Source organism: Centruroides sculpturatus, unplaced genomic scaffold (assembly GCF_000671375.1).
Source record: "Centruroides sculpturatus isolate CEXI.00-Female unplaced genomic scaffold, Cexi_2.0 scaffold1568, whole genome shotgun sequence".
Classification (NCBI taxonomy): Eukaryota; Metazoa; Arthropoda; class Arachnida; order Scorpiones; family Buthidae; genus Centruroides; species Centruroides sculpturatus.
Window position 1 is genome coordinate 1 of NW_019385827.1, and position 16,283 is coordinate 16,283.

The window sequence follows — 16,283 nt, forward strand, 5'->3', positions numbered from 1 at the left end:
GAAGTTTAAGCCGAACTTCTATTCGCCATGCTAGACGTAGCAAACGCCATTATCCTTTTAGAATTGCCAGATGGTGGCGCTCGACCGTCCGCCGTACACGCTTTGGGCTGAATACGACGGGGCAACCTCTCTATTAACCATACAGGATGAAAATTAAAAAGGCAATACTATCTACAGATTACGTCTAAAAACTATGTACTGTACTGTACAATTGCAATTTATAGACTCTTCTAAATGCCATAGGCAATTGTTTTCGGTGACGAGTTACGTAAGCAAGCCAGTTACAACGGTTTCGCACAAAACGGGTCACGTCATTGACTTTCTTAGCCGCTCGTCACTTGCACGTAACCCTTATACGCGAATTTAATTAATTAAAATATAGGATATTAAATAATGAAAAAAACTAATAAACACGTTGAAAGTTCGTCGCTTGTTATTCTAACCGAAAAATAGCCGCCATTAATCACGCTGTAGCCAGTTTAATAGTATAAAAGTATGAAAATTATGATAATAAGCAAACGAAAAAATATTTTAATAAAATTCCTCTATTGAGAAATAGGATAATTTATCCAAATTAAGGGCGCGATCAATCTGATTTGATCGGCGCCCTTTAAAGGACATCGTATGGCTAGACTCTTTGCCCAATAACAACGTCCAACGTTCAACGTCCAATAACACGTCGGCCTTGCCGACGGAAGTCATCAGGTATCTCACCGCCGACAGAAGAGCTACCGTTGCGTGGCCGGAGGTGTGAAGACCCACGGTGCACATCCTTTTCACGAAAGCCAAGATCCGACGCACCGGGTCGCTCTTGTGTCTTTTCAGAACGGCGACATCGATGCATTTCCACAGCGCTTCCAAATCTTCCTCGCAACTGCCGGCGTGCATCCTAAGTAACGTCATGTACAATCGAACAAAGAACCTCTGCGGGTCTACGTTGAAAACCGAACCCTGTCCGGACAGGACGACGAATACCGTGTGCAGACAGTGCAGAATTTCGACGTCGCTCAATCGGACTCGGTCCGGGAGGGCGTGCAGTTCGTTTATGAGATGTTCGAAGAACTCCACGTTGATCAAGTGGGCGAATTTCGTCAGTCCTTCCAACACTGGAGTTAATAGCCAGGGTGTCGAATCCTTCAACACCCTGAAATAAGTCAGGAAGACGCGTTTCAGAATTTCGCTATTGATCCTGGCTCTATCCGACTTGTTTTCCTCCGCTTCCGTCTCCCTCAACTTCCGTTCCAACTCCTTGGATTGCTTCTCCCTCTTCCTTTCTCTTCTCGACATCCTGGCCAGTTTCTTCCGAATCACTTTTGCATTCTTGGTCGACGTTTCGTCCACCCTCGTGTCTATCGGGTTCAGACTGGTAAAAGTCCTTAGAACTTCCGGACGCACGTTTCTCCTGCTCTTCACTAATTCCACCGTGTTCTTCACGATGGCCAAAGACGTCTGGCCTTTTTTGTCTTCTCGAAAGACCTGGCAGATGGCCCGACAGCACTTTTCCGAAACTTCGTCGTCTCTGCTGGCCGCCAACGGCACCACCACCCGAACGATGTTGGCGCCGAAGTTGAAATCGGCGTGGGCAACCAGAAGTCGGCACAGACATTCGATGGCCACCAGACCCAATTTCCTCCTCCTCTCCGCGTAGACGTCGCGGCCGGCCGCGAACTTCTGTCCGAAAGCCGCCTTCACGGCTTTCTCCAGAAACTGCAGGTATTGTTTGTAGTATCTCAACAGACTTTCCTCGAATCTGTTGAGCTTTCTGGTTTCCTTTTTCATTTTCTGAGACTTCTTTCCTTCGCCTAACGCGCGTATCTGATAAGAAGGCAAAATGTCGCCGTACACCTCCAGAAGCGATAGCGCGGTCAACCTGGCAATCACCAGGTTTGCCGTGGGATCTTTCTCTTTTAAGAGGAGAGTGAGTNTTTTGTTAGACATTTAATAAAACAAATTTCAATATTTTAAATTTATAAACAAATTGTTCAAACGTTTCTAGAAAAACTAAAATTTATTGTTGTGTATTAAATATTTTTTATTAATAAAAATTTAAGATTTGTTTGTTTTTCACATTATTTAGTTTTGTTTTATTTATTGTTTTATATTTTTTGTGTGTTCTATTTCTAGTGTGAGAAAGGGGGCCCGTAAGAAAAAAATGTCTAGGGCCCCAAAGTGGGTTAATCCGGCCCTGGTCGTCCTGTAACATGTCCTCCATTCCGTAGTAATCGTCTTCTTGCTCCCCATTTTCTTCCACAGCTTCGTGTCTTTTGAATCTCTTGCGGCGCGTCATGATTGGCAGATACCTGAAACAAAAAATAAATAAGTGAAACTTGCATTAAAGTTCACGGCAACGCGACTCGTGAGCGATCTGCCGGGAGACATTTTATGGGAAAATAGCCTTAAATGTTGCTAACGTCAAGAAAACTCCGAAAACTCCCATCCACTGTCCAGGCGGGAACCCGCGACCAACCACCGCTGCTCGGTGGTTTTATCCGTTCGGCCAGTGGTGGGCGCTCCGAGTCTGCAATGCATGAAATATCTATATACAGTAGAGCATCGATTATCCGACTCAATTGGGGACTCGGTTGGTCGGATAACCGAAAAGAATGAAAAAATACATTATTAGTATAGTATATCCCATATAATTAGTATATCGCTATTAACCAACTTCGCGTTGAATTTTCATCGATGTTAAGCCTAACAATTTTTTTAAAATTAATAATCGTCACTATTGTATCGTTAAAAATTATTTTTAAATTATTTTATTGCTCACAAAACAAACCACCACTCATAATTAGAAAATTAAGTCTCGTTTAAATACTGGCCTCCCTTCAAGGGTCGAGCCGGTGTTGGCCAAGGTCTTAGATTATCAGGTTGCCTCATAGAGAAGAAACGCTTCTCATTGGTTGCTTATTTGACGTCACTCGTAGTCGAAAACGAAACATCTTACTATGTCCTTATGGTAGAAACGTTACCGATCAGAGGCTCGTAGCTTTAATTACACGCTAATATTTTATTAATTACGATACTTACTTAATTAAATAAAAATAAAAATTGATTATAAATAAGAAAAATCCGGAATATTGAGCAAATCTTCGTAATTTTTACGTGTAAAGTTGAAGTTAAAATGAGTTTTTCTACTTTGTAAATGAAATCTATTTTATCTATTTTATGATTTTATAACAACAATAGTTTCTTAAAACGATTAATTTTGNTTTTTTTTTATTTTGCACAAACAATATACAGTTTAACCTGATTATAACGTCAAATTTTTACTGGTCCCACGATTTTACTATACTAGACAATGTTAAAAAAACCTACTAGTAACGACATAAAACCTTGTTTTAATGTCATATTTGAAGCACTCCCAAATTTACAAAATTAGATTACAAATTTTATTTAAGAAAATACTATGTGTTCAGTCCTAGGGTCAGAGTCCATTTCCTTCAACGACTGTGGGTGGTACTCTCACCACCTGACTTCGGTTTGCCTGTTCGTAGAGAGAGTCGCCATTTTGTATTTTACTTTCACTCGGTTCTCGGTCCCGAGTACCTACAAGTCAGGTTTTTTTAAGCGCGCATGATTTGGGCTCTTAATACTCTGTGCCATATTGCCACTCCTGACATGTACTCTTTCATACCTCTAAGCTGGTAACACAGCAGATAGTACGATTTTATAAACAAGACATAATCTTGTTGACAATTAATATTTTAAGGTAATATTGTTATTGTATAACAACTTTTGTTAGACATTTAATAAAATAAATTTCNCTGATCATATGAAATGACATAATTTGCATCTTACTGATGAAAGGCCAATGCCTTTATACAAAATGAGAGAGGGTGGTGGTCATTAACATACTGTCTACTGGTAGATAGGCACTTGAATTCCCACCAGAAAACATTGCTATGATGTTGATGAAAAACCATGAGAGGTGTTTCTGTAATTTGATGAATGCTATTATGATTTTATTTGTCAAATGAATAGTTTTATTTGTAAAAATGATTTGACTAGTGGGAGTCCTGGTTGTGTGTTAAATACCTTTAGCTGAATAAAATAATAAATTGACAAAAATTAAAAAAAGTAATGAGTATTAGTATATGCATTTATTGTTAATAAGCTTTTACCTATCAGTAATTTTATTAAATTCAGATAATTAAACCATTTGTCAGAAAAAACTAAGTAGCCCAAAAAGTTATCCAAAACAGTCTCTCAACTATGGTACAGTCTTTCAACTTTTATTTTTATCATTTAAACCACTCAAGTAGTTCAGTTCTCAATTTTTTTGTGTAATCCATGTGTGTTCAACCATTGGCCATGTTAGTGACAGTAGTGAAAGGTATAACATGCACATTTGTTATAATGATTATTTGCAAATTTGGAAGTGTCTGTACTTATGGTATTAGGAAATAATGTGAGTCAAACTTAACTTGCAAGTGAAATTTTTGAAAGTCAGAATTTTCCAAAATTCAGAATTTCTAGGAAATTTGCAAATATACATAATTCTGGAGTAAAAATTCAGATTATTGTGAAATTACTTAAATTAATGTAAAAATTAAATTTCTAAAATAAATGATGTAAAAAAACAGGTATCATACTTGTTACGGGGAGATAAAGCTCCTGAAACATGCACAGTATATGGAAATACAGATGGGAAATAAAACACATACATTAATATGGAGCAATATTCCACATAATGCAATGCATTTTTAAAAAACAAAATTATTCTTTGTATTAACTCATTAAGCATTCAGAGGTAAGAAGATTGGACTAATTTGCCTAAACTTTTTTCTCGTTTTTGCTTTTATATGGTACACTAGAACTCTGTTAAGAGGTTCATATTAGGTTTCCCAGAAAATTTCCCACCTAAGTACAGTAGAGCATTGTTTATCAGAATCAATTGGGGACTGGGGTTGTTCAGATAATTTATTTCTCGGATAACCAATTATATACAAAAAAAATATATTAACCTATCCCACGTTGGAATTTTTCTCCGTTGTGTGTTGCTTCACGTTGAATTTTTGTCGATGTTAGCCGAATGTAATTTTTAAAAATAATAATCATGGCTATTGTATTGTTAAAAATTATTTTTTTATTTTGTACAAACAAAATAAATATATTGAAAAATATAAAAACAAAAAAATTATATTTTGGAAGTTAATCTAGTATCAAAAACGTTCAATTCAGCATGACACAGTCTGACTGGAACGCTTTTTGTTAGCCGATGTTTCGGTTGATCGACTTTCGGATAAATGACGCTCTACTGTAGTAATATTCCAATACTTTATCCAAATAACTTAACACTTAGTAATCACAGATGGTAGAATGTGTGTGATGGCATTGATGTTTGAAGCTTAATAACTTCTGTGATTTTTGAATTGGCAGTAGAGGATTTCCACATGGGTGTGTGCTATTCTTTTACAATGGAATCTCGCTTAACAAGCACCTCTCATAATTTTCATAACGAGCAAAGCAAATTCTAAAAAAATGACTTGCTTAATGAGTGACGTTTTGCATAACGAGTGACGAGGAGAGGTCCTGGATTGTGCGCATGTTACATCAGTCTGTGTTTAACACTTGTTCTGCTTGTCATCTTAGTGTTGCTTGTGGTCACACATTTTTCCAAATCTGTGTTCAGACATATTACATATAAACATCAACAACCATAGCCATAGCCCGTTATATAATAAACATTCCAAACGATATGCCAAATTCTTTGGATATGTAAAGGCTATAATTAAATATTAGAAATTACTGTATTTCTAATTTTTTTTTTTGTTTTCTGCAAATCGAATTCGCATTCCAGGTTGGTTCATTCCACGCTCTTGAACGATGTAATATTGTTTAATTTTCTTTGATTAAACTTTATACATAAAATATTTGAGTATTTTTTTTGGCATGGAATGCATTATCATATTTTACATTATTTATATGGGAAAAATTGTTTTGCTTTATGAGTAACAATCTGGAATGAATTACGTTTGTTAAGTAAGATTCCACTGTATATCACTTCATATTTGTTTGCCAAACAACTACCAGATTCCATTGGGCTATTTATCTGTGTTTTAAACTTAATTAATTTCTAAAGAATTTGTCCTAGAGGAAACACGGCTCGACTACGGATGACGTATATCCGGAATCTGGCAGGAAGTGGCTAAATCGGCTGTATGAGGCAACCTTATAAATCTAAGACCTTGGGTGTTAGCAGCTAAAACGAGCAAAAATTTAACAAAAATAATATTAAAGTAGCCAAGACATAGCCAAATATTGTAGTGCCACATCACCAGCAGACATTTGAAATTTGCCGACTAGAACTGACGGTTAATCGGGGATCAGATAATCGATGCTCTACTGTGTATATAAATGAGGATGGATGTTTGTTCGCTACACACTCCTAGGCCGTTCTACCAATTGCTACGAAACTCGGCAGTTGTGTTCAAATACTTCCAACTTAGATCGTTTCATACATCCCACTCCAAATTATCGATCGGATTTCTATATATCGATTTCTGTGTACATTCTATTGCTGGCTTTACGTGTAGCGCTATCTATTGAAAAATTTTAACACAATAATTCACTAAATATAATTCTTACAAAAAAGGATATACAGTAATTTGAAAAATATACTGTATATATATTATATTCACCGAATTACTGCGATAACGATATAGCGCATAATAGATGCGCCATTACTGCGATAGGTAACACATAGAACTTGCCTGTGTGAAGTGTAGTAGTGACTAGTGATGTGCCGGATATCCGAGGGAAAAAAAGATCCGTATCCGTTACTTCATACTTTTGAGCGGATCTTTAACGGATCTTTTATCTTAATGAATTTCATTACTTATATGAAATTTTAGAGATAGGTAGCAATAGCACATTCGTCATTTACTATCGTAAAATATTTCCATATTACACTACTAAACTTTTTTGTCGACATTGTTTTTATTTTAATTTAACTCAACACACTCCAAAAACACAAACGTAATCCACGCTATCCCGTGTCACACTAGCCACAAACCAATGTTTCCCAACGTGGGACCCACGCCCCACAGGGGGCCATTGGATTGCTAAGGAGGGCAATTCGAAAATGGACTTGTCCACAGTTTAAGTTAACCGTATAGCCACTGTATATGTTAGGGAGACATAAGAATTTTAGAAAGGCTTAGATGGGGCATAGCACAAAAAAGGTTGGAAAACACTGCACTAAACTATTGTGGCGGTACGCTATATTTTTGTAAATATTAATTTTAGTTTAGTTTCGTTTTTTCTTTTTACACTTTGTTCTATTTTCTTCTAGAACTTTATCTATTCCGTCCCTTGGGTGGGATTGCAGTTCTTAGAAATTTGAGGAGCAAAGGTGTAAACAGAAGCCAGAGAAAAAAGAGAAGTGACGTAGCAGGTCATTCGTAAACCGGACGGCAGAGTGTACGGACGAGGTGGGAATACTGGGAGTCGTATTTTCAATGACCGGATAGTTCAGAAATAAGTTCAGAAAAAAAATCCTGTTTTAAGGTCGTATTGACGACTGTGGAAGGAAAAATCCTAATTATTGAAGAAGAGAACTAGCCAGTTATAGGAGAAGGACGTGTGTTATCCCACCCAACAGTACGCATAACAAGCCGAAAAAAGGGACAAAACCACAGATATCTTATTTCTATCTTATCTACCATTTTTTCTGTCTTCTTAATTCTATCCTTTTTTCTGTTATTAGTATTAAGTTAGTGTTTAAGGTTAGTTTTAAGGTTCCGGGTTATATTGTCGCGATCGGGATCTGTATTGTACACGTGCTTTGGATACAGAAAACTATTATTACCGCTGTAATTTCGCATGCTACTGTTTGTACCGTGAAGTTGGAATTCCCCGAAATAGAATCTGTATAAAGACGCGAAATAGCTTAATTGGAAAATTATATCAACTTTTGTTACTTTATCCTGTCTGCCTTTTTGGTGAATTCTAATTTAGCACACTTTCACACTATAAAAAAAAAACGCGCAGTGCAAGTCAAAACACATCACGTTATTAACACAAAGCGTCAACTATCGGTCTAAGGTCACACGCACCGGCGCCGACTGAGTACGAAAGTTGAGATCCGTATCCGTATCCGCGGATATACATTTTTAACGATCCGGCACATCACTAATTATTATACATTCGAACAATCGCCGGTATATGTCGACAAGCACAGATAAGCTTTGGTGGAGGTCGAAACGACACCCGAGAAGCCGATGTCGACAGAGAGGAGACAGTCTGTCGCCAAATTCTTCGCCGTTTCCTTCTGCTCAAATTGGTGATACGTACGAATCCAAGGAATGTACGGCCACGGTCGACATAATGGACCGTGGCCGTACAGATGCCCGAAAAGTGTTGACGGTCGTTGTTGGAATAGAAGACTCCAACTTTTATAAATTAGCAAACAAAAATGGTATCCTCAAGCAGCTTTAGTCAGTTCGTAATTTGTAAGGAAAAGCTTCTTTCCATAGATGAGATTTCTTCTCAAGAAATATCGCCGAGAGAAGCAGCTGCAGCTAATTCGAAAAGTGAGGGGCAAGGCTATATACGCTGGCATTGCAAAAAGAAGTGTTCCACGAATAAATGCAGTTGTAAAAGCAAAGGACTCTTGTGCAATTCAAAGTGCCATACAGTTTAAGTTGTTGCAATAAATAAGATTATATAATGTCAATCACATAATTTATGTGTAAGTTTATTATTGTATTATATTCTTTAATGATTTAGAACGTACTGTTCGTTTTAGGTTCAACAGTTTATTTACATGTGCCGTTACTTAAGCTTTCTCCTATTTTGACGTATATTAAAGAGTTGCATTTTTGTCTTAATGTAATAAAAATATTTTTATTCAACATTCACCATCAGCACATGCCAGTGAAAGTGAGAAATAATGATATTTAGCAAATATTTCGTACATACACGAAACGACTGTTGACATTCGCCAGATATCGGTCATTCACAGTAACATATAATACATTAGAAGGAAATCAACGATCGAGCCTTTCCGGCTTCTGAATTTGTTAAATTCCACTGAAATTATTGGCTTAAAAATTCGAAAACAATAGCATAGTTAGGGAACTTATTTTATGCGGGAACCGTGTTATAATTATCAATAATTAATGACGCACTTTGAAACAATTGTTTCGATTTTATATTAACGAGCATTTGGTGTTTTGATTAAATTATTCCCTGTTCTAAGGTGGGCTTCTCTCTCTTCGAATTCTTCTTCCAGACTTATCCAACATTTCGCGCATTATTTTAGATCAATCATGATCGATTAACGCAATCTGGCGGAAACAAAATGTCGATTTATCCGGACGGAAACGGATTAACTGGATGCTCCGGATTTTCGCGTTAGTCCGCCCGGTCTCCGGAAGATGGCGACACTCGACGGTGACGTTTCTGGCCGGAAGTGACTTAATCGTCACCTGCATCGGACGGCGCTACAGGACTATGTAGCGATAACGTCGTCGTTTAGAAGCGAATCTCCCGATTAGTTCCTTTCTCTTTGAATTTCGAAGAGATTTCAGAGTCGAAGGCATCTTCGAAAAATTCCTCCAGAACTAACGTAACTGGTCTTGTCGGAAACGATCAAAAATGAATTTTGGCTGTGAACTTTTGACGGGAATCCAATTCATTCATCGAATCACTGTCGGCAGAGACGGAACGTGTTTGCCATTTCCCGACTCTGCCGAAATTTGGCAGAGCACTCCGTTCGAACGCCGTGTTCTGCCAAATTTTTTCGAGAATCTGATCGAAAGCCGATGAGTTTTTACTAATGACAAGTGGGCATCAGTGTTGCCGTTCCTAGTACATTTGTACTTTTCTAGTACATTTTGCCCTTTCCAGTAAATGGAAAGTACAGTTAGATTTTTAGTACATTTTCAGTACATTATAATATTTCAAGTACCATTTACGGTACAAAATAATATTTCACGCCTTTAACGAAAAAATGAGAAAAAGTAAGTTTAATAAAGTCTCACTAGTATAACTGCTTGCTAATTTAAATTATCGAATCACAATATAGATAGTTGCACGTGTAAACGGTCTTGACTCAGTGGTCTTTCACACGTTCAGTTGTCTGCACATTCTCATCAGGACCTTGACAAAATTTTTCATGCCACGTGGTCCAAACAATTCAACTCCGTCAAACAAAAATAATGGACAGGTAAGGAAATCAATGATTTTAAACTTTTGTCGTCAATAATATCANTCCTTTCATCTCCTCGACATCCTGGCCAGTTTCTCCCTCTTCCTTTCATCTCCTCGACATCCTGGCCAGTTTCTCCCTCTTCCTTTCATCTCCTCGACATCCTGGCCAGTTTCTCCCTCTTCCTTTCATCTCCTCGACATCCTGGCCAGTTTCTCCCTCTTCCTTTCATCTCCTCGACATCCTGGCCAGTTTCTCCCTCTTCCTTTCATCTCCTCGACATCCTGGCCAGTTTCTCCCTCTTCCTTTCATCTCCTCGACATCCTGGCCAGTTTCTCCCTCTTCCTTTCATCTCCTCGACATCCTGGCCAGTTTCTCCCTCTTCCTTTCATCTCCTCGACATCCTGGCCAGTTTCTCCCTCTTCCTTTCATCTCCTCGACATCCTGGCCAGTTTCTCCCTCTTCCTTTCATCTCCTCGACATCCTGGCCAGTTTCTCCCTCTTCCTTTCATCTCCTCGACATCCTGGCCAGTTTCTCCCTCTTCCTTTCATCTCCTCGACATCCTGGCCAGTTTCTCCCTCTTCCTTTCATCTCCTCGACATCCTGGCCAGTTTCTCCCTCTTCCTTTCATCTCCTCGACATCCTGGCCAGTTTCTCCCTCTTCCTTTCATCTCCTCGACATCCTGGCCAGTTTCTCCCTCTTCCTTTCATCTCCTCGACATCCTGGCCAGTTTCTCCCTCTTCCTTTCATCTCCTCGACATCCTGGCCAGTTTCTCCCTCTTCCTTTCATCTCCTCGACATCCTGGCCAGTTTCTCCCTCTTCCTTTCATCTCCTCGACATCCTGGCCAGTTTCTCCCTCTTCCTTTCATCTCCTCGACATCCTGGCCAGTTTCTCCCTCTTCCTTTCATCTCCTCGACATCCTGGCCAGTTTCTCCCTCTTCCTTTCATCTCCTCGACATCCTGGCCAGTTTCTCCCTCTTCCTTTCATCTCCTCGACATCCTGGCCAGTTTCTCCCTCTTCCTTTCATCTCCTCGACATCCTGGCCAGTTTCTCCCTCTTCCTTTCATCTCCTCGACATCCTGGCCAGTTTCTCCCTCTTCCTTTCATCTCCTCGACATCCTGGCCAGTTTCTCCCTCTTCCTTTCATCTCCTCGACATCCTGGCCAGTTTCTCCCTCTTCCTTTCATCTCCTCGACATCCTGGCCAGTTTCTCCCTCTTCCTTTCATCTCCTCGACATCCTGGCCAGTTTCTCCCTCTTCCTTTCATCTCCTCGACATCCTGGCCAGTTTCTCCCTCTTCCTTTCATCTCCTCGACATCCTGGCCAGTTTCTCCCTCTTCCTTTCATCTCCTCGACATCCTGGCCAGTTTCTCCCTCTTCCTTTCATCTCCTCGACATCCTGGCCAGTTTCTCCCTCTTCCTTTCATCTCCTCGACATCCTGGCCAGTTTCTCCCTCTTCCTTTCATCTCCTCGACATCCTGGCCAGTTTCTCCCTCTTCCTTTCATCTCCTCGACATCCTGGCCAGTTTCTCCCTCTTCCTTTCATCTCCTCGACATCCTGGCCAGTTTCTCCCTCTTCCTTTCATCTCCTCGACATCCTGGCCAGTTTCTCCCTCTTCCTTTCATCTCCTCGACATCCTGGCCAGTTTCTCCCTCTTCCTTTCATCTCCTCGACATCCTGGCCAGTTTCTCCCTCTTCCTTTCATCTCCTCGACATCCTGGCCAGTTTCTCCCTCTTCCTTTCATCTCCTCGACATCCTGGCCAGTTTCTCCCTCTTCCTTTCATCTCCTCGACATCCTGGCCAGTTTCTCCCTCTTCCTTTCATCTCCTCGACATCCTGGCCAGTTTCTCCCTCTTCCTTTCATCTCCTCGACATCCTGGCCAGTTTCTCCCTCTTCCTTTCATCTCCTCGACATCCTGGCCAGTTTCTCCCTCTTCCTTTCATCTCCTCGACATCCTGGCCAGTTTCTCCCTCTTCCTTTCATCTCCTCGACATCCTGGCCAGTTTCTCCCTCTTCCTTTCATCTCCTCGACATCCTGGCCAGTTTCTCCCTCTTCCTTTCATCTCCTCGACATCCTGGCCAGTTTCTCCCTCTTCCTTTCATCTCCTCGACATCCTGGCCAGTTTCTCCCTCTTCCTTTCATCTCCTCGACATCCTGGCCAGTTTCTCCCTCTTCCTTTCATCTCCTCGACATCCTGGCCAGTTTCTCCCTCTTCCTTTCATCTCCTCGACATCCTGGCCAGTTTCTCCCTCTTCCTTTCATCTCCTCGACATCCTGGCCAGTTTCTCCCTCTTCCTTTCATCTCCTCGACATCCTGGCCAGTTTCTCCCTCTTCCTTTCATCTCCTCGACATCCTGGCCAGTTTCTCCCTCTTCCTTTCATCTCCTCGACATCCTGGCCAGTTTTTCCCTCATCTTTTTAGCATTCTTGGTCGACATTTCTTCCATCCTCGTGTCTATCGGGTTCAGACCCAGTGAAGACCCAGGGCGCACATCCTTTTCACGAAAGCCAAGATCCAACGCACCGGGTCGCTCTTGTGTCTTTTCAGAACGGCGACGTCGATGCATTTCCAAATCGCCCCCAAATCTTCCTCGCGACTGCCAGCGTGCATCCTGAGTAACATCTCGTACAGTCGAACAAAGAAGCTCTGCGGGTCTACGTTGAGGACCGAACCCTGTCCGGACAGGACGACAAATACCGTGTACAGACAGTGCAGAACGTCGCTCAATTGGACTCGATCCAAGAGGGCGTGCAGTTCGTTCATCAGATCGTCGAAAAACTCCACATTGGTCAAATGGGCGAATTTTGACACATCTTCCAATACAGGAGTCAATAACTTAGAACCCGTCGAATCCTTCAACACCCTGAAATAAATCAGGAAGATGCGTTTCAGAATTTTGCTATTGATTACAGACAGTGCAGAACGTCACTCAATTGGACTCGGTACAAGAGGGCGTGCAGTTCGTTCATCAGATCGTCGAAAAACTCCACGTTGGTCAAATGGGCGAATTTTGACACATCTTCCAATACAGGAGTCAATAACTTAGAACCCGTCGAATCCTTCAACACCCTGAAATAAATCAGGAAGATGCGTTTCAGAATTTTGCTATTGATCCTGGCTCTTTCCGATTTGTTTTCCTCCGCTTCTGTCTTCCTCAACTGCTGTTCCAACTCCTTGGATTGCTTCTCCCTCTTCCTTTCATCTCCTCGACATCCTGGCCAGTTTCTCCCTCTTCCTTTCATCTCCTTGACATCCTGGCCAGTTTCTCCCTCATCTTTTTGGCATTCTTGGTCGACATTTCGTCCACCGTCATGCTGTCAGGTTCAGACTGGTCAAAGTTCTCAGCACTTCTGGACCCAAGTTTCTCCTGCTCTTGAGTAATTGCATCATGTTTCTCACGATGGCCAAAGATGTCTCGCCTTTTTTGTCTACTCGAAAGACCTGGCAGATGGCCCCACAGCACTTTTCCGAAACTTCGTCGTCTCTGCTGGCCGCCAGGGGCACCACCACCCGAACAATGTCGGCGCCGAAGTTGAAATTGGCGTGGGTAACCAGAAGTCGACACAGACATTCGATGGCCTCCAGACCCAATTTCCTCCTCTCCGTGTAGATGTCGCGGCCGGCCACGGACTTCTGTCCGAAAGCCACCTTCACAGTCTTCTCCAGGAACTGCAGGTATTGTTTGTAATATCTCAACAGACTTTCCTCAAATCTGTTGAGCTTTCTGGTCTCCTTTTTCATTTTCTGAGACTTCTCTCCTTCGCTAAATACGTGTATCTGATAAGAAGGCAAAATGTCGCCATACACCTCCAGAAACGACAGTGCAGTCAACCTGGCAATCACCAGATTTGCCGTGGGATCTTTCTCTTAAGAGGAGAGTGAGTTCCTTCAGGCGGTCCATATTGTTTTCGGGACTTTCCACGATCCAGCTGCAGTAGGTGCCGATCTTGGCTTTCGTTTCATGCTTCAGCTTCAATCGTTGGGCCAAGGTTTCAGCCAAGGACTCGGGCTGCAGGTCGTGTGGTTCTTCTGTCGTCTTTCACTTCCTCGTGTTGAAGGACAAGACCCTCCTGCCCCTTAATTGGTAGCAATCAGCGCCGTTCTTTTCGCTCCACTTTATTTCGAGGTAATCTTTCATATTCTTCTTCTATGCAGGGAGTAGGACGATTTCCCTTTGCTACTCCAAGCAATTCGTCGTCCTCCAACATGTCCTCCACCCCACAGTAATCGTCTTCTTGCTCCCCATTTTCTTCCACCATTTCGTGTCTTTTGAATCTTTTGTGCCGTGCCTTCATCGGTAGATATCTGAAACAAAAATAAATAAGTCAAACTTGCGCCAAACTTCGCGGCAACGCGATTCGTGGGCGATCTGCTGGGAGGACATTTTATGGGAAAATAGCCCCTATTTAAATGTTGCTAATGTGAAGAAAACCTTGAAAACTCCCATATCCAGACGCAAACATGCGACCAACCACCGCTGCTTGGTGGTTTTGTCCGTTGGACAACTGGTGGGTGCTCCGATTTTGTAAAAATTCCAAATTTTTTCTTTGTAAATTACTAATTAATAAAGAATTTAGAGCGAGCAAGCTTAATTATCGTAAAGAAAAATTCTGTTTAAAGTAACAAATAAAATGGAAAATTAAACTCCACTATCTTCTGACAAGTATTAAAAAAACTTGTGTTTTCAATTAAAATGTCAGAACTATTTAAAGATATTATGGAAAGATTTAAACACTGCAATTTTATCTAACAATAATCTCCAATAATACCTTTGTATTGGCATAATATTCCGCTTGGAATAAGGTTAAATTAGCCGTAATTAATTTATGGGAAAACTAAAACACGTTTCAGCGCAAAACTTTACCAGATGGTGTCGAAAATCACTCATCGCCTGCAACAAAAATTCGAATAAAAACATCTTACAAGTTAGATCGTTAGACGACTGACAGATCTAAAATTAAATATATTTTTTCCATACCACTTTATTTTAATTCTTTGGACCTATATTATTTATACAACAACGACAAAAGTTTTTATTAAAATATTTTTGCCATATAACCAGTTAATAGAAACTAAAAATAATTACGCAACAACTAAAACTGATTTTTACACTGAAACTGAAAATAAAAATCAAAATTAATTAATTAAAATTTAAAAAAAATCAATTGAAACGTAATATCTTGATTGATTTAGTTATATTCCATGCAGGTAGAGTCGTTTCTATTTACTGCACTACTTTGTAACCTGTAGAGACTCGACCCTGCCTGCATGAAATATCTATATACCGGTATTTATAAATGAAGATGTTTGTTTTGTTTGTTCTCTATACACTCATAGGCAATTCCACCAATTGCTACGAAACTCGGCAGATGTGTTCAAATACTTCCAACTTACAAGGGGACCTTACGGTCTCGGAAATTCAGTTCGGGATGAGACTTGGCAGGTTAGTAGTATACCTCAAGGGTGTCCACTCAGAAGAATTGTAAAGCGCACTAGCCAGAAGATTTCGAGAAAAAAGGCTCTAAAATTTTAAGCGCAACTTATATACCGATCGATTCTACGTAATGACAGTACAGTGAAGTGGCTGAGTCCGTAGCGTACTCGCTTGCAATGCAGTGCGATCTAGGTTCGACCTACCTTCGGCAAACTTTTTTTTTCCTTTGGTTTAAAAATTATAACAACTTTTAAATAAAGTTAATGACATAAATATTATCAATTAAATCATAAACACTTCTATTCTATTTATGAAATGACTGTTACAGCGGATTAAAATGTGAATTAAAGATAAACCCCCACACACACATCGTATTTGACTGTATGCAATATGAATAAGTAAGAAATGAATTAAAAAAAGTTTGTAATAAAAGTGGTTACAATTGGCCTATCAGGATAAGTAGCATTATAAATAACGTTAATGTATATTATTTTTTCAATGAATTTATAAAAACTTGTTATAAAAACAGAACAATAATTTCTCTCGTAGATGACTGTCTTACTAAAGGTATCAAAAATACTTTACTCAACAAAACAATATAATTCATGTAAATAAAAATAGATTTGTCGGGCATTAATGTATTGCAACTACGACCGCAACTATGTAATCATAACCAGGCCCG

General features: G+C 40.2%; 1 protein-coding gene across 1 annotated transcript; it reads right to left on the reverse strand.

The window, feature by feature from the left end:
* Positions 1-531: 531 nt before the first annotated feature.
* LOC111642371 (nucleolar complex protein 3 homolog) lies at positions 532-14,466 on the reverse strand. Its single transcript, XM_023388710.1, has 2 exons — positions 14,052-14,466; positions 532-1,924 (listed from the first exon to the last, which is right to left on the reverse strand). The coding sequence occupies exons 1-2, from the start codon at positions 14,066-14,068 to the stop codon at positions 532-534; spliced, it is 1,410 nt and encodes a 469-aa protein (XP_023244478.1). The 5' UTR covers positions 14,069-14,466.
* Between the last annotated feature and the right edge of the window lie 1,817 nt (positions 14,467-16,283).